This window comes from Chenopodium album, chromosome 20, assembly GCF_948465745.1.
Source record: "Chenopodium album chromosome 20, dcCheAlbu1.1, whole genome shotgun sequence".
Classification (NCBI taxonomy): Eukaryota; Viridiplantae; Streptophyta; class Magnoliopsida; order Caryophyllales; family Amaranthaceae; genus Chenopodium; species Chenopodium album.
Window position 1 is genome coordinate 34,572,362 of NC_137853.1, and position 19,379 is coordinate 34,591,740.

The window sequence follows — 19,379 nt, forward strand, 5'->3', positions numbered from 1 at the left end:
ATGTAGTACTTCCTCAGTTTCACATTTTGATTAGATTTTGTCATTTATAGTTACATACAATCTTATACTACCTCCGCTTCTTATTACTCGCAACAAATTCCTTTTTTGGAAGGTTCACATTACTCGCAACAACTTATTTTTTTCCTTTTATGGTAGGTATTTTCTTATAAATTGACAATTTTACCCTTACTTATTTTATAACTCACAACATTACTACTCCTAATCCCCACTAAAAAAGATTCCCTCCCTCACTTTCTCTCTCCTTCACATGGACCACTTTTCTTTCCCTCCCTTTTAACTCCCCTAATACTTTACCCCTCCCCTTAATTAATCCCCCTTCAATCTTTTGCCTCGGCCTCCGCAATCTTGTACTTTGTTGCGAGTAATAAGAAGCGGAGGTAGTATATAATTTCAGAGTTTTTTTTTTCCATCTTTCATTTACAGCACTCCAAATTCCCATCCTTGCAATTCTAGCCCTTCTTATTTTTTTATTTATTTTTTTTTTGGGAAAAAATAACCAATAACCACCATTTTACTCATAATTACCCATATCACTCAATTCCTCTATTAAAAAAAAAAAACAATAACCACCCTTTAATAACTAGGAACTAATAACTATCACTTCTACTATTTTTTTCCTCTATAATATATATACGACATAAATCCCGTGCATGAGCACGGGTGCACTCTAGTAAAATATAGTTGTCCGGGGTTTTGATGAAACTGTCTCAAAATATATTTTCATAATATTAATTTTTTTTTTATTTTTATACTTATTAATAATTAGCTATATTAATCATTAAAATAGGATGTTGACAAATGTTGTAAAAATTGTGTCAACTAATAAAAAACAAAGCAAGTACGTATAAGCTAGCACTCCGTATTCACAACGCATGAAATCAATCTCCCTTATAATAATACATCATTTCGTTCCACAATAATTAACACATTCCTTGCCAATTTTTAGAGTAGAGAGAGATAGAGTGAAAAAAATAAATAAAGTTGATGTAGGAGAGTAATAGAGAAAATTTATTAAAAGAAAAAAGGAAAATCATGCAATTAATTTGAAATTTTCGTTACAGAAAAGTGATGTAAATAGAAAAAACGGAGGAAGTTTTAAATGAGAATAATTGCTTTGGAATTAATTAAATAATTTGGTAATACGAACACTATGCAATGTGAATAGGTAAATATGAGAAATATTGAGTTAAAAGATATATTTTAATTTAGGAAATCATTAAAACGTAACCAACAGAAGAAAATAATGCCAAAAATGACAAACGTAACCAGTATTATATTAAGGAAGGAGCATAATAATGCCAAAAATGACAAACGTCGCCAGTAATATGCCAAAATTGCTCCCATTAATCCAAACCTTGTCTCATCCGCCCAAATTAATCCGACTTTCAATTATTATCTATCACTCCCAACTTTAGAGGGTATTAATTTTTATTGCACCCAAATGACTTGCTACCGGTAAATCAGGTAAACATTTGTGATTTTTTTTGCACACGTGTCAATATGTAATTGGTTGAGTAAAACAAAGAAAATAAAAAATAAAAAAAACTTAAGACCGACCCAGCAGCACCCCCACCACACGAACACCACCGACGCACACCACACCAGCCACCACCACCGATGGCCAAAAATGGCCAATGTTGGCCACAAATGGCCGAAAATGGGGCTGAATACCCTAAACCGGCCGATTTAGGCCATTTGTGGCCGATTTTGTGGCTAGGGTGTCGCCGATTTCGTGGCTGGGCGTCACCGATTTCGTGGTTGGGCTGCTGGGGAGGGGTTTTCGAGGGTGACTGCGCTGCTGGGGAGGGGTTTTCGAGGGGGATGAGGGATTCGCAGGTGGCTGGGCTGCTGGGGAGGGGTTTTGGGGGTGGGGGAAGGGAAGGGGTGGCTGGGCGGCGGTTTCCGGCAGCGGGGAAGGGGCCGATTTTCCGGCGGGGTGGGGGTGGGGTTGTGGTGTTTTCCGGGCTGGGCATGATGGTTTGTGGTTTTTTTTTTAGTCAATCATATGCTGACACTTGTCTAAGTAACCTGCTACATCAGGTTGGATGACCTGTTGGGTGCAATAAAAATTAATACCCCCTAAAGTTGGCAGTGATAGATAATAATCGAAAGTTCGGATTAATTTGGGCGGACGAGGCAAAGTTCAAATTATAATTAATGGGAGCAATTTTTCCTAAATAATATAGGAAAAATTGGTTTTTAATAGGCCCAACTTTGACCGATTTTCATTAAATACTCCCAACTTCCGATTATTTGGTGTGTTTTCTTCTAATAGTCTTAATGATCGGTTATCTGATGAAAACATTATTTAAAAAAAACAAAATAAAACGTTATATAAAATTAATCACGACTTGACGACATGTATCACGTTGTTTGGTATAACAAGTTGCTAACTTTTGTTGACTTATTGGGACTCCCTAAAGTTGGGATTATTCTAAATGATCAATAATTGGGATTAATTAAAGAAAATCGGCAAACTTAGAATTATTAAAATCAATTTTTCCGATAACATATGAAAATGTTGATACTACATATGAAACACTCTCTCTCTCTCTCTCTCTCTCTCTCTCTCTCTCTCTCTCTCTCTCTCTCTCTCTATCTATCTATCTATCTATCTATATATATATATATATATATATATATATATATATATATATATATATATATATATATATATATATATATTTATAATACCTATTACGTTTGCACATAAAAAACAACCTATTACGTAAACAATAATATTTTACATTTTTTTTCTTAAAACTAATAATATTTTACGTGATAACTTGACATTCATTTTTAATACGAAGCATAAATAGTTTAACTTATTATACTAATAATCCTTACTTTGCATCAAAGAAAAAAAAAGGTACATTATATTATTATAAAACTATAATCAAAGTTGGTACACAAATGACGTAAAATGTTAAACCATGTCATAAATTAACCAAAAGATTAATTAATGAAATAATAAAAAACAGTCTATTAATATAATCGTTAATATATTTCAATTATTGCATGCATTATATTCAGTAGACAACAAAATAACTTGCCTTATATGCATGGTTCTTGAGTAATGGATGACTAAACGCCGGTTGTTTGTAAAAGTCTACGCAATCATACACACCATGTTTTGTCTATCGAAGAAAAAAGAGTTAAAAACAAATTAATTCTAGATACATATATAAAGAGAACCATGGAATGGAAGAGATTGAATTCTAAAGTATGTACCTGGATAGTCTTTTTCACTTCTTGTTGGTTAGAGAACGTTGTGCCGCATAATCCACACAAAACTAATAAAGAAAAAATCACAAAAAATGATGTTGAAGAAGCCATTCTTCCTAACTCCACCACTAACTTTTCCTAGAAATGAGTTATGGTGCTATAGTAGAGAAATAAGATATCAATTATATTATATATGAATATACATAAGATCACAAATTTAGTAAAGAAATCAAGAGTATGGTCATTGATTGGCTTAGGAGAAACATTTCCAAAATTAAGAATTATTGAGATTAAATGATACTACTTAAATGGTAACATATCATGATATAATTATTATATGCTGAATGTTGAATGTTGACTAGACTATCTTATGTCACATGTGTTATCATAGTAATTGTAAGGGTCTGTTCTCATTGACTAAATTGACCTGAACTGAACTGAATATTTTATAAGAGAAGGAAATTGGGAGCTGAACTGAACTGAACTAAAAATAATCGTATGAGAAACTATAGGCGCTCGATGAGTGGTCCTTAGCATACGTGAATATGCTTATCAACGTATAAGAATTATTGGATTTGACATAATACAATTAGGGATACAGAACGTTTTGCGTGAGACCGGACTCACGTGAGTCCGGGCTCATTAATTAAAAAGGCGCGGGCCTGACCAACCCGACCAAAGCCCGCGCGCCATTTTAAAAATTGTCTTAATTTTGTCGTTTTCATCATTTTAATCATTTTCATAAAATTTCGATCGCCGTCATTCACTGAAATTCAACCACTTCATTTTCCCAAAATTTCATAAAATTCAAATCTGCAAAATTCATATAATTCAAATCTGCAAATTCCAGAAAAACATGGAGAAATCAAACAATAGGATGATGATTGAAGGAGATTCTGATTCACCTATAGAATCAATTTGCAGCTCAATTACTGCTGAAAAAGGTACAATCTAATTCATAATTTTCTTTGCATGTAATTTCAAATTTCATATAATATTGATTTCGATTTATAATTCGCATGATTTCAGATTGTATTATACCGATTTTGAAATATGAATTTCGACTTATAATTCGCATGCAAGCCAAATTGAATTTCAGATCGTATTAAATTTCAATTTAATATCAGATCATATTTAAATTGGAGTTAATTTCTACTTATTATTAGCAATTAATGCCAATCAAATTTCAGATCGTAGTTAATTTCAACTTATAATTTGAAATCAGGCCTAATTTATTTTCAGATACTCAGTTTACTATAGTATTCGATCGAATTCAATTTCAACTTATGATTTGCATGCAAAACTATTTTTGATAATTTCAGATTGAAATTCAAATATACTAACACTAATGATGAATGCAGCAGATAATGTTATTCTAGAAGAAAATATAAATGAAGAAAGAGATGATGCAAAAAGAGATGAAGATACTGCAAGTATAATAGGTATACAGATAATTAAATGTTCTGTAAAAGTATACTCTGTAATTTAGCAATCTCCTTGTTTGAGGGATCTAAACTTGAGGCTAGCTTCAAATCCCAAAATGCCAAATCTCTTCTATGAAACTCAATTTCTGCCATTGTTCTTCTAAACAAGGCTTTAACATTAGATGGGTTAAAGTCTAATATAATTATCTATTTTCCTGACTAATATAACTTTATTCCTGAATATTATAATCTAATTTCTGATTCGAACATTATTTTGATATTTTGACTATTTTTTGTTACTGAAATTAAATTAATATTATTCCTGATTGAAACAAGTTTATTCCTGAAGCATACAATTTAATTTCTGATATATTCAAATTAATTCCTGAATAAAATTTAAAATACCTGACGTACATATTTTATTTCCTGACCAAAGAAATCTTAAAGCTGACAAACGTAATCTTATTTCTGATTGAAACAATTTTATTCCTGAAATATATAATCTAATTCTTGATATCATAATATTTTAATACCTGACATACAAAATTTAATTCCTGACAAAACAAAACTAATAAGTGACATAAATAATCTAATTCCTGAAAAAATAATCAACAACATATTATAATCAGATACAAATATTATTATTTCTGACTTATATTATCTATTTCCTGATTAAATGTAAACATAATCCTGACTGAGATCTTTTATTTCCTGACTAGTATTTAGTAATTCCTGATTTAAATAATGTAATTCCTGACGACATGATAATACTTAAGTATCATAAATTTAAAGAACATTTATTTACTGTGTATAATATTTTATTTCCTGACAAAAATAAATTATGATATGTTTCATATATACTTTTCTTGCAGATTATTACAAATATGAGAAGGATGAAAACATAAGTAAATGTCTAGCAGGTTATACTGTATCAGACTACAATGAGGGATTTGTTTTATACAAAGCTCATTCAAGGACTGTTGGTTTCAGTGTCAGAAAATCAACAAAGAGAAGAGATAATAATGATCAATTGTATGAGTTTTATTTTAGGTGTTCTAAAGAAGGGCATACAAAGGGTAAAATGAAGATGGCAGCTGAACAAAATTCAGCGGAAATACCCATATTGGGTAAAACTGATGAAAAAAAGAGAAAAGATAGGGAGGTAAATGAGACAAGAACTGGTTGCAAAGCTCATATTCGTTTCAAGAAAACCAAAGAAGGAAATTTCGAAGCTGTTACACATGAGTTGGAACATAATCATGAATTGGTTATAGCAGTTCAACGTAATCATCTAAGATCAGAAAGGCAAATATCAGCACCAATGGGTGAACTAATTGAAAGCATGGTTGAAAGTGGTATCAAACCAATGGATGCTTACAATTATATCACCAATGAAGCTGGAGGAGAAGAATGTGTAGGTCATACTAAGAGAGATCACCTAAACTATGTATCAAGGGTGAAAATGAGTATGGTTGAAGGTGGAGACATGCAGAATGTATTGGATACCCTTCAAGAGAGAGCGGATAATGATCCTTCATTCTTTTATAGACTGAAATTTGGAGAAGAAAACAATGTCGTGAGCTATTTTTGGCGTGATTCTCAAATGCTTGAAGATTTCAAAGCCTATGGTGATGTTTTAATCTTTGATACAACATACAGAACAAACAAATATGGGTTGATATGTGCACCATTTGTTGGTATAAACTGTCACTGGAGAACAACAATGTTTGGATGTGCATTCATAAGTGACGAAAAGACTGACACATTTGTTTGGCTTCTTAAAATTTTCAAAAAGTCGATGTGTGGAATCGAACCAAAATCAATCTTCACTGATCAGGATCTTGCAATGAGTAACGCCATACCAGAGGTAAGAATTTTATTCTTCATAATATATTGTTCCTGGATTAGAATAACTTAATAACTGAAAAAAACAGATCAATACCTGACAGAAATTATATAATTCCTGATAAATATCTGTTTAATTCTTGACTAATAATATATATTTCATGTTCATAATTTAATGTAATATAATTCCTGATTAAAAATATATTAATTCTTGACTAAAATAATATAATTCCTGACGAAAAATTATTAATACTAAAAAAAAATAATCAATATATGAATAAAAACCAACAAAACCACATCATTTTAAACCATTACTAAATAAATCTTTTGATAATAAAAACAGGAAATACAGAAACATAAACAAAATAGCATATCATATTTTCCATATATTTTAATGATATTGATTGTGACTATAAATTAACAGAAAAAAAAAATAAAGAAAAAAACCCTAAAATCATAATCTTCTTTATGTTCTTCCTCATATATTAACCTTGTTTTTTCTTTTGATCTTCTTTTTGTTCTTTCTCTTCCTTCTTGTGTTGATCTTCTTCTTTCTGCTTTTTGTTCTGGGTTTCCTGCCATATCTCTTGTGCTCTCTTTCTCTTGCTTAGTTCTTCGATTTCATTCTTTTCAACCTTTTCATAGAGCTTCATCAATCCATTCTTCATTCTATCTCTTCTATCCAACAGTTCATTTAACTTTTTTTCAAAGTTATCAATTGCATTTTCTTCTGGATCGTTTGTTGAGGTAGAAGACTGAGAATTGTTTTGCATATTTGACAAATATTGAGGATCGTTTGATGAAGTAGAAGACTGAGAATTGTTTTCCATTTTTGAGGAATATTGCAAAAAAAGTTTGTTGTAGGAGAGAGAATATACCAAAGTACAAAAACATGCAAAATGTATGAGTAAATAATACTTTTATAGACAAATAAAAAATATTAAAAAAAAAGATAATTTTTAAATATATTCCTTTTTATTATTATTACATTGTTTTACCTATGTTATCTAATTCCTGAGGAAAAGTATGTAATTCCTGACAAAATAGTTTTAATTCCTGATTATACAAATAATCAAATTGCTAATTTCTAACTCTTATATTGTTATGCCTGAGAAAAATATACTAATATCTTACATAATTTATGTAATTTCTGACTAAATGTTTCTAATTTCTGATTATAATAGTCATATTACTGACTACAGTAATTTTAATTTTGTTGCAGGTTTATCCAAACTCAAGACATAGGCTATGTCTATGGCATTTGCAAAAGAATTTTGTCTCACACTTTGGTACTCTAAAAACAAATCCTGAATTCAAAAATATGTTTCACAAATGCTTAAGTGGATGTGATTCTGAATCTGACTTTGAAGATTGTTGGCACAAGATGGTTCAAAAACATGGGCTAGAGAAAAAAGAATGGTTTGATAGGTTATATGGTCTACGAGATAAATGGTGCACAGCATTGAGCAAGGATATTTTCTCAGCTGGAATTCTTTCATCTCAAAGGGTAGAAGTAACAAACAGAGCAATTTCATTTAAGGCCAACAAAACCACAAAGCTTTTGGAGTTCTTTCATATTTTTGAGGTTACTGTGAAAAGATGGAGAAGCACTGAAAAGAGTGACAACTTCAGATGTACTACTGAGAGACCAAGAACAACAACAAAGATATTAAAACATGCAGCTGAAGTTTATACTCTAAACTTATACAAGGATTTTAGGCTGGAATTTGAAACAAGTCTTGGAGCATATGCAAGAGAAAAAGCCACTTCAATGCAATATGTCAAATTCTTTGATGTTTCTCTTGATGAAGATTATATGCACACCTATCAAGTCATATATTACACTCAAAACAATGAGTTTTTGTGTTCTTGTATGTGCTTCACAGAGACTGGATTGCTGTGCTTTCACATTATCAAGATAATGCAAATGTACAGCATACATGCTATACCAGAGAGATACATTCTGAAACGTTGGACCAAGCTTGCTAAATCAAACATTTGGGATGGCAGTGAATTAGGTACGTACATACTTTGTTATTTTAAAATTTATTTCATGTTTCTTTAGTATAAAAAAAATATCTTTATTCCTGAGATAAACATTTTAACTACTGTCATAAATAATTTGCTGACATAGATTTTCTTAATGTATAATACATGAAAAAGATAATAATAGTACTGATTGAAACAAGTTTATTCCTGAAACATACAATTTAATTCCTGATATATTCAGATTAATTCCTGAATATAATTTAAAATACCTGACATACATATTTTAATTCCTGACCAAAGAAATCTTAAAACTGAAAAACTATACCTTATTCCTGATCCTTTCTAATTTATAATAACTAATTTCTGATTGAAATTTTTTTATTCCTGAAACAATCTAATTCCCATGTAGTCAAAAAATTTTAATACCTGACAAACATAATTTAATTCCCGACAAAACAACTCTAATAAATGAAAAAAACAATCTAATTCCTGAACATAATGAACACTGAACAACATATTATAATATTATTATTCATGAACAAAATATTATAATAACTGATACATTTATTATTATTTCTGATATAAAATCAGATTTATTTTACACATAAAATGATATAAATATTTAAAAACTTATACATTGGTACCACTTCCTCCTTCATTAGGAAGCCTTTCAGTACCATCAGCATTAAAAATTCTAATATAAATGTTATAATGATCATGATAAACATCAAGTCTGTCTCCAACAACTATGTTGTTTGCAGCTACAAAGTTTTCCCATTCACGATCAATCAACATACCACCACAACCTGTATTTTCTGGTATGCTTAAGACTCTTACTTCCCAATGTCTATCTTCTCTGCCATTCTTCCCAGCAAAGACTCTAACAAAGTTCTTGAATTTCAGAAGAAAAAATTTCCAATCATCAGGAAGACCCTGAAAGAAAAAAAAATCAATTTTGATATCATTTAATCTTTACTAAAAACACAAAACAAATTTATAAATTTAAAAGTTAATGTAATATATTTACCATACTAATGCGATCAATTGGTTTAACAATAATTGTACACTTCTCCTAATTTGCGTAGAAATCAGCCATTATTTTGATGATAGATTAGATGAAGAAAATTATAAGTTATTTTTACAAGAATGCACCTTTTATAGAACACAATAGAGGTTGTTATAATATAACTCTTTTAATAGAAAAAACTTAATTTAGAACAGCCTTTAAATAGAAAAGAGTTATGTATGAACAGTAATAATTAATCTGTAATTTAACAGAAAAATTTATTAACTTAGTCAAATTAGAATGACTTTTTAATGATGCAATAAATGACTTTTTCTACATTATAATGAATTTTCAATGAGGCAATAAATTACTTTATTCTGTTTTCTAAGACTTTTTGCAATAATTTGACATTTCTACTGACAATTAAAATTTATCAGGAATAATATCAATTTTATCAGAAAATTTATGGCTGAAACAGAAAATAAAAATATTATCACATAGCTCGTTGCTGACTTTTATTTTCATAATATAAATAATTATATTTCTGATATTATAATATTATTATTCTTATTACTAACAAAAATGTAGTAATCTTTTTTTTATTTTTTTGATTAGGAAATTCAACCACAGATTATTCATTAATAAACACTCTTTGGAGGCAATCAATAACAAAGAATTTTTTTATGCCAAGGGAATGAAGAAGCATCAAAAATATGTGATGATGCTTTGGAACAAATGTACAAATCTGTAAGGAAAGTGTTCCAAACAAATGAAGAAAAAAATTCGTGAACTTGATGAAGAAGAAGAAAGAAGAAATACAGTTAAAGATCCAAAACGACCAAAAACAAAGGGAAGGCCAAAGAAGAACAAAAGAATTAGAGGACATTTTGAAAGAAGAAGAACAGCAACAAGAGATCCAAATGAGTTTGGAACAATAACTCCTAATCCACAACTCATTTAATTCATCCCTATTGCTGCCTTCTCCTATCATAAAGTCAATCTTCAAATTTTTTATTTTATTATTCAAGATAATTGTAAACAATACTATATTTTGCCATTTTGGGGTTTGATTACTCCTGATTAAACTAATTTTAATCCTGATTTACACAATTCATGCCTGACTTAATTTTTGATAACTCAATTTTATTACCGACTATTACATTTTAATTTCTGATAACCGAGTTTTAATTCCTGAGTTAATTCTTGACTTCTAGAATCTTATTCTTAAATAAACTAATTGTATCACTGACTAACTCATTTTAATTCCTGATTATAAAAATCTTATTCCTGACTAACTCAAGTTTATTCCTGACTGACTCAACTCTATTCCTGACTGACTCAACTCTATTCCTGATTAAAAAAATCTTAATCCTGATTAACTCAAGTTTATTCCTGACTAATTCAAGTTTATTCTTGTCTAAACAATACTATATTTTGCCATTTTGAGGTTTGATTTTACTTCTGAAAAAAATTATTTTATTTTCTGATTAGATAAATGTTATGCCTGACTAACCTTACTTTATTACTGACTTTAAAAATCTTATTGCTGAGTAACTGAAGTTTATCCCTGACTTTAAAAATCTAATTTTATTCCTGACTAAACTAATTTTAATCCTGATTTACACAATTTCATGCCTGATTTAATTTGTGATAACTCAAGTTTATTACTGACTATTACATTTTAATTTCTGATAATCGAATTTTAATTCCTGACTTAATTCTTGACTTCTAGAATATTATTCTTAAGTAAACTAATTGTATTACTGGCTAACACAATATCATTCCTGACTTTAAAAATCTTATGCCTGACTAACCCAAGTTTATTTCTGACAGACTCAACTCTATTCCTGATTTAAAAAATCTATTTCCTGATTAACTCAAAATTATTCCTGATAGACTCAACTCTATTCCTGATTTAAAAAAACTAAATTCTGATTAGCTCAAGTTTATTCCTGAGTAACTCAACTTAATTCCTGTCTAAATGAAGTTTATTGCTGACTGACTCAAATTTATTCCTGACCAACAAAATTTTATTCTTAACCAAAAGAAATTTATTGCTAAAATAAATAAAGTAATTTCTGAGAAGAGTAATTTAATTTATGACAAACATTTTATTCATTTTAAGTTTGATATTTAAAATTTTTAAAATTAAAATTTGATATTAATTTCTGACACAAGTATTTTAATATATGACTAATATATAGATGTATGATTAACAGAAAACGGATTTAATAGAAAATATATACATATATAAAAAAAATTTATAAGTATCTATACAAAAGAAAAATAATGCCTAACTACAAAAAAAAAAAATATATATGTACATGTATGATTAATTGTTTAAAAAAAAAAAAAAAAAATCTAATCTTCCTCTTCCTCTTCCTCTTCATTTTTCTGAAGTTGTTGATCAATTTCCAATTGTTGCTTCTCTTTTTCATCTTTTTCTTTTTGTTTTTGCATCAACTTCCACTGCCTCTCTTTTTCCCTTTCAATGGCTTCCTTTTCTTTCTGATATTTGGCCTCTAGCTTCTTTCTTACAGGTTGAGCTTTCCAAATTTTAAGCTTGTTAATTGAAAACTCAATGCAATCATTCCACAATTTCTTCCGCAAAATATTCTCTTCTCTAGTAGCCATCTGATAAGCAAGTTGGCATCTATATATCTTCCGATTTTGCTTCTATAAATTTATATAAAAAACAATATAAGAACACTAAAAAACAATAGTTATAAATCCAAAAACAAAGGAGAAAAAATACTTACATATTTCAAGTCGACAAGACCTCCAGATATACCATTGTACTTTTTCATACACATTAATGTAAAAAGGCCACAATCCTCATTTTCATGGCTTGTTTGCCATGTAAACTTAGGTTCATGCCATTCCAATTCTTCCAAGTTTGTGTCACCATGTCGATGTTCATGCTTTTTCAGAAAGATACCAACAGCTCTAATCTGTAATTATAAATATATAAATTATAAAATTTAAAAGCATCTAAAAATATAATTTTCACAAATTTAATTTAAAATTAGCTTACCAGCACTCTGTCTATTCCATTTAATCTATCTCGATCAATATCAGTCCTGTTATTTATCCAATCTATTCTTGGACCAATACCATCAATGAAATTGAAAACCAGCAGAGTATGATGATTATCGAACGCAATGGGAAAGAATAGCTGCAAAATAAATAAAACATAATTTTCACAATAAGTAATACATTTGTTAACTGAATAAAAGAACCAAATAACAGATTAAAAGATCATATTATCTGAGTAAAACATTTATATTCCTGACTTACAAAATTTTATAACTGACTAACACAATTAATTACTAACATAAATAAATTGTTTCCTGATTATAGTAATATAATTCCTGACTTAAAATAATATAAAATCTGACTAATAAAAGCTTGAATCATACTAGGTTTAGCTTATTCCTGAATATACAATATATAAAGAAGAAATAAAGTTAAAAATTTACCAAATCGGCTTCGGCTATGTTGAATGAAGGAAAACGCCTAACCCACTTGCTAATGCAGTCATAAATGTCCTCACCTCTATGCATATTCAATGTACAATCCATCTCCATTTTTAACAATTTCTCTTTAAACTTATTATACTCCACTGGGCTTTTCAAAGTTTTCAAAATTGCCTCCTTTTCCTTTATGTTAGCAACTTCTTTTCTGTAAACTGCCCTTTTTTCTAAGTACCTCCAGGTAACATTCTACAAAACAAAAAAATATATTAAATACAGAATATTATAAATAAAATTGGTTTCTGAATGAAGTAAAGAAAGGAAAAAAAAACTTACAGCAACTTCAGTTTGAAAAACAAATCTTTTATACTGAAAAATTCCTCTGTCAGTTATTTTACACTCTTCAATGTTGAGCACAGTAGCCCAAGTATCATGAATAGCAGAATTAACCCACTCAGACGGACGAAGGGAACAGAACTCCTCCTTTACCAAAATAAGATCACTCTGTTCAGGATCTTCAGTGGGAAACTGACAGATAACAGTACCTATATCCTTTACGTAAAGACTGTCGTTACGCCTCTTAACTCCCTCATCCTCACCAGTAGGATCTAACTCAAGCTGCTCAAAATAGTGCATAAAAAACAAGTAATCACACATGTATAATTCATGTTCAGTCAATCTTTTTAGATACAATGGCTTGTTTTCTTGCAAATTCCTACACACAATCTTGTCTTTCATCTGAATTGGAATCTTGTGAATAGGTGGTAGAACCCAATCTAAACCACCAGCTGCTGCTACCAATCTCTCCTCCTTCCTTTGCTTTAATTCATGAATTTTATCAACATCAATTAAGTCAATGTATGTATCATCAATACTGGGAGGAGCAGGAGTTTTATCTATCTGAATAATGTCACCAGTAGCAACAGTAGGAGAGTCCAAAGGAATAGAAACAATGGGAATAGGAATAGATTCAACAGCAACAGTTTTATTCCTCAGCAATTCTAAAACAGCACATGCATCCCTAGACTGAGGTTGTTCTTCCTACAAGAAAAAAAAAATATATATCAAACAAAAGTCTTCTAAACCATGACAATAATAATCTATAATACATAATATAAATCATAATAAAAGTAATTTAATTTCCTGACTATGACAAGTTTATTCCTGACTAACAAAAACTATTTCCTGACAATGACAAGTTAATTCCTGACCAAGGTTAGTTTATTCCTGAATAATACAATCTAATTCCTGACTTCCACAAGTTTATTCCTGACTAACACAATTTAATTCCTGACTACCACAATAATAGTGACTAGTTTATTCCTGATGAACTCAATTTAATTTCTGATTAACTCAACATAATTCCTGAATACAACAAGTTTATTCCTGACTAACTCAATCAAATTCCTAACATAAACAATGTAATTCCTGATATAAGTAATTTAATTCCTGAAAAAGACAATTTTATTCCTGACTTACTCAATCTTATTCTAATTCAATCAGTATTCCTGACTAACACAATTTAATTCCTGACTACCACAATAATAGTGACTAGTTTATTCCTGATGAACTCAATTTAATTTCTGATTAACTCAACATAATTCCTGAATACAACAAGTTTATTCCTGACTAACTCAATCAAATTCCTAACATAAACAATGTAATTCCTGATATAAGTAATTTAATTCCTGAAAAAGACAATTTTATTCCTGACTTACTCAATCTTATTCTAATTCAATCAGTATTCCTTAAAAAAATATATAATTTTTGACATAAATCATTACCTGATGACCTTGATAAATAGCTAAAGCAAGTTCCTCTGTAGCTTTAGACTGAATAACATCATCAGATTTAGAAAAAACCTGAAAGCATATGAATAATACAAATAAAAATAAATACAATAATATAGAATAATAAACACGTTTATTTATATAAAATATGTTAGTTAAATACAATAACTATTAAAATAAATTATTGAGTTAAAATACAAATATTACACCTTAGATGTGCTGTCATCTTCTTTGTTTTTATCATTTTCTTTTTCAGAAGTTTCTTGAACTTCTTCTTTTTCAGTAACTTGTGCATTTTCTTCTTGGGATACTGGTGTATCTTGAGAAGTAGGAGGAGTAGGAGTAATTAAATTAAATCTAGGCAAAGAAGTATCTCCCATGATAAAACTCCTCCCTTCTTGCACAAGCCTAGCCTGATTCTTATTCATAGCAGATGTATAAAATTCATTGAGTCCTTTGGCTTTCTTTGGTGTTCTTGGAGGTGATGTGGAACTAAATAGACCTTCATTACTAACTGAATGCACCTCTTTTTCTGATGGTGTTGTGCCTTCAGCTAATTCGGGTTCTGCGGTTGTGATTTCAACATCACTTCCTTGAACATTATTCAAACCAAGATCTTCTGCTTCTTTTTCTGGCTCCATAATTCCTTGGTTTGCATCCTCTAAATTCTGCTCTGCATCTTCAATTAGATCTTCTTGCAAACCAAGATCAGAAATAACATCATTCACCTATACAAAATAAAGAATAATATCAGATATATATCTAATATGATTTTACTAAGTATAAAAAAATGATAATAAATATAATCAAACTTACAATTGCATCAGATTTAAGTTTTGTTTTATCAAACTGATCCAAATCAGTAGCTAAAGTTTTAGTCTGCATTGCAGCTTCAACTATTGCATCAATTTTTGCTAAAAATTCAGGATTTGAATAGTAATCATCCTCTCCTTGAGATTGAGATTCTTGTGAATATGATTTTGCTTCATCCTTCAAATCAATAGCAAAGTCTATTTGATTCTCTGATACAATCTTCAAATCTCGACCAAATTTCATCATTTTCTTCTTCACAGGCTAATCAACAAATAAAATAAAAAATAAATAAGTAAAATGTATAAAAGGAACATAATTGTTATTCCTGACTAATAGTTTCTTATTAGTAAAATGTAAAAAAATAACATAATTCTTACTGCTGATAATAGTAATCTAATTTCTGAGAGGGTTTATGTTATTCCTGACTATAGTTTTTTATTTTTGACAAACAACTTAATTTCTGATGAAAGGAAATTAAATCCTGGCAAACAGATACTAATCAAAATAAATCAATAAATTTAAGTATAATATTAGATAATGCTAATTTCTGATAGAAAGTATATAATTCCTGATAGTATGTGGTAGAAAATCCTGGCAATAATAATGTATTGCCAAATTACAACAAAGTAAATAAATCAACAATAAACTTAATATATTAATTTCATTTCCTGACCAAATTTACAATATTCCTGACTGATAGTTTCTTATTACTGACTAATAGTTTCTTATTGGTGACAAATACAACTTAATTTCTGATGAAAAGAATTTAAATCCTAACAAACATATACTATAATCAAAATAAAATATCATAAAGTGCTAATTTCTGATACAAAGTACATAATTCCTGATAATATAATGTTAAATCCTGACAATAATTATACATTATCAAATCAACAACTTTAATATATTAATTAATTTCCTGACAAAAGTTACCATATTCTTGACTAACAATTTATTATTCCTGATAAAAGTATTCTACTTTCTAAATGAAATTATTAATGTTGAATAGTCTGATAACAGTTTATTATTCATGATAAAAGTATTCTAATTTCTAATTAAAGAGAGCAAATAATAAAAAATCTAAAAATGTAATAAAAGATGGCAGTTTAAACTTACATCGATATCCATATTATCAATTTCAGCATCAGTAGGAAACTCTTTGGGAATCTTGTACATTACTTATCTAGCTTTGTCATCTATATCCTTCAATTCAAAGCTAGTTGATTGTACAACCTGATCTTCCTTCTTTTTTTCCTTATTTTGATCCAAATATTCATCTTCATCACTGTCTTCAATCTTAAACTCAATACTGTCAAGCCTTAAAGTTTTAAGAAGAGCCTGTTCAGATTTGCCAGCATATTGTTTTGGTGAAGCAGCAGGGTACAGTCTCACAGTACCATAATCCATATTTTCAGCAAGAGACTTAATCCTCTGGTTCAAACTTTCACAGGTCCAGTTCGAAATAAACGGCTTGCGATGTAAAGTTGTCCCAAACTCAAACTTTTGTAAAAATGCAATTACAAAAGCAACTAGACAGCCATTTACTTGTTTAGATTTTGTCTTCAACTCCTTCCCTTCCTTTTTTTTCAAAACAAAGGCTTGAAAATCTGTTATTGACGCACATAAGAAGTCCATAACATAACCAGCCTAGTTGAAAGCCTTAATGAAACGCACATCTTCTAAAGACTTGCTGATATTAAAATTAGGAGACTTATCAGCAATTGGAGCCAAAAATGTAGACACAGCAAACATAACAAATAGCTTTTTAAAATCAGCACCACCATCTCTATATCTCTCAAACATCATCTTATAAGTAATAATATTGACATATGTCTTCTTCTTCTTCCTACCCTGAACAACTTTTTCTTCTGTTTTCCTCTTCTTTTGATTCTGTGCTTCAGATTCATTTCCCTGTTCAGAGTCATCCTCTAAATCCAAACCCAAGAACCTCCTCCACTCTATCTTCAAATATTCATCAGGATTGATTGATTTCTTCATTTTAGAAATCTCTTTCACAGGTATATCAGTAAAAGGAATACCCAACACATCAGCAATATCAGAACTATCAATATGAATTGCATGTTCCTTTTTACCAACAATAAGATTTCTAGCATGAGGATTAAAATGAGTTACTATATAGTTGTACAACTGATGACTGATATTGTCCTGCAAATTCATTTGAAGCAATCCACCAAAACCAATGTCTATAACATCCTTCTTTTGCTCATCACTAAAATCTTCCATAATTGTACAAAGATAACCAGGACCAGATTTAGCACCAATTTCAAGGTCTGAAATATCATCTTCAGTAAGAGCACTGAAAAATAAAAAACATGAATAAGACACACATATTCCTGAAAAAAATTATGTTATTTTCTTAGCATAATTATCTTTTAAAACATTTAATTCCTGACTATTATAAAATTTAAAATATATAATTACTGTATGTAATACTGATATTAAAATTCCTGACTCTAATTATCTATTTCCTGACTAATATTATCTTAAACCTGACTGAGTATTATTATGTGAATATTATTATCCTAAAACTGACTATCCATATCTATTTTCTGACAATAACTATCTAATTCCTGACTAATATATGTTAATTCCTGAGTGTTATAAATTTTAAAACATTTAATTACTCTATATAAATACTGATATTACAATTCCTGAGAATAATTATCTATTTTCTGACTAATATTATCTTAAACCTGACTGAGTTATAATAGATGTGAATATTATTATTTGTAAACTGACTATCCATATCTATTTGCTGACAAGAACTATCTAATTCCTGACTAATGTTATAAATATTAAAACATTTAATTACTCTATTTAAATATTGATATTATTATTCCTGACTATTATTATCTATATTCTGACTAGTATTATCTTAAAACTGACTAAGTTATAATACATATGAATATTTTTATCCTAAAACTGACAATCCATATCTATTTTCTGTTAATAATTATCTAATTCCTGACTAATATATGCTAATTACTGAATAATGTTATAAATCGTAAAAATTTAATTACTCTATTTAAATATTGAAATTATTATTCCTGAATATTATTATCTATATTCTGACAAATATTATCTAAAACCTGACGAGTTATAATGTATCTAAATATTATTATTTTTAAACTGACTATCCGTATCTATTTTCTGACAAAAACTATCTAATTCCTGACTAACATAATGTAATTCCTGGGTATAATAAATTGTCAAATATTTAATTACTGCAAATTTTATTGGTACAACAACTCCTGACTATTATAATCTATTTCCTGACTAATTTTATCTTAAACCTGGCTGTGTTAATTTTATTTCTGAATAATATATCATAATACCTGATCTATAAAATCAAATTCCTGATATGCTAATTCCTGAGTAAGATAAATTTGAATACAGACAACAACAACTTAATTTCTGATGAAAAACATCTAAATACTGAAAAACATATACTATTAGCAAAATAAAATAATACAATTAAAGATAATATAATAAAATGCTTATTTCTGATATAAATAATATAATTGCTGACTATACAATAGTCAATCCTCAAAATAATCAAAATTACAACTAATGTAATTACATCAAAAATAACAAAATCCTACACAAGAATATTCAAAGTAAAAACAACAATTTACATTTCATCGAACACCTGGCGTGCATCTGAATATACAAAACAATATTTTTCCGAATTTAAAAGAATTTATTTCGAATATCACACCTCACAGATCGACTTCTTTTAGAACCTTGTTTAGGACCACGCTTCTTAGAATGC

The 19,379-nt window shown here is 29.1% G+C and overlaps 2 protein-coding genes across 2 annotated transcripts in view; one reads left to right on the top strand and one right to left on the bottom strand.

Moving 5' to 3' along the window:
* LOC145597088 (protein neprosin-like) overlaps nucleotides 1-3,357 on the bottom strand; it is a 7,822-nt gene extending 4,465 nt beyond the window's left edge. Inside the window, exons 1-2 of the mRNA XM_081653263.1 lie at nucleotides 3,253-3,357; nucleotides 3,075-3,158 (exon numbers count right to left, since the gene is read on the bottom strand). Of these exons, the coding sequence (XP_081509389.1) occupies nucleotides 3,075-3,158; nucleotides 3,253-3,357 (189 nt within the window). The remainder of the gene's footprint in view (nucleotides 1-3,074; nucleotides 3,159-3,252) is intronic.
* Nucleotides 3,358-4,594: 1,237 nt separating this feature from the next.
* LOC145597090 (protein FAR1-RELATED SEQUENCE 5-like) lies at nucleotides 4,595-8,666 on the top strand. Its single transcript, XM_081653264.1, has 4 exons — nucleotides 4,595-4,688; nucleotides 5,543-6,537; nucleotides 7,738-8,533; nucleotides 8,650-8,666. Exons 1-4 carry the CDS (start codon nucleotides 4,595-4,597, stop codon nucleotides 8,664-8,666), a joined length of 1,902 nt encoding a protein of 633 aa, XP_081509390.1.
* The last annotated feature ends 10,713 nt before the right edge of the window (nucleotides 8,667-19,379 follow it).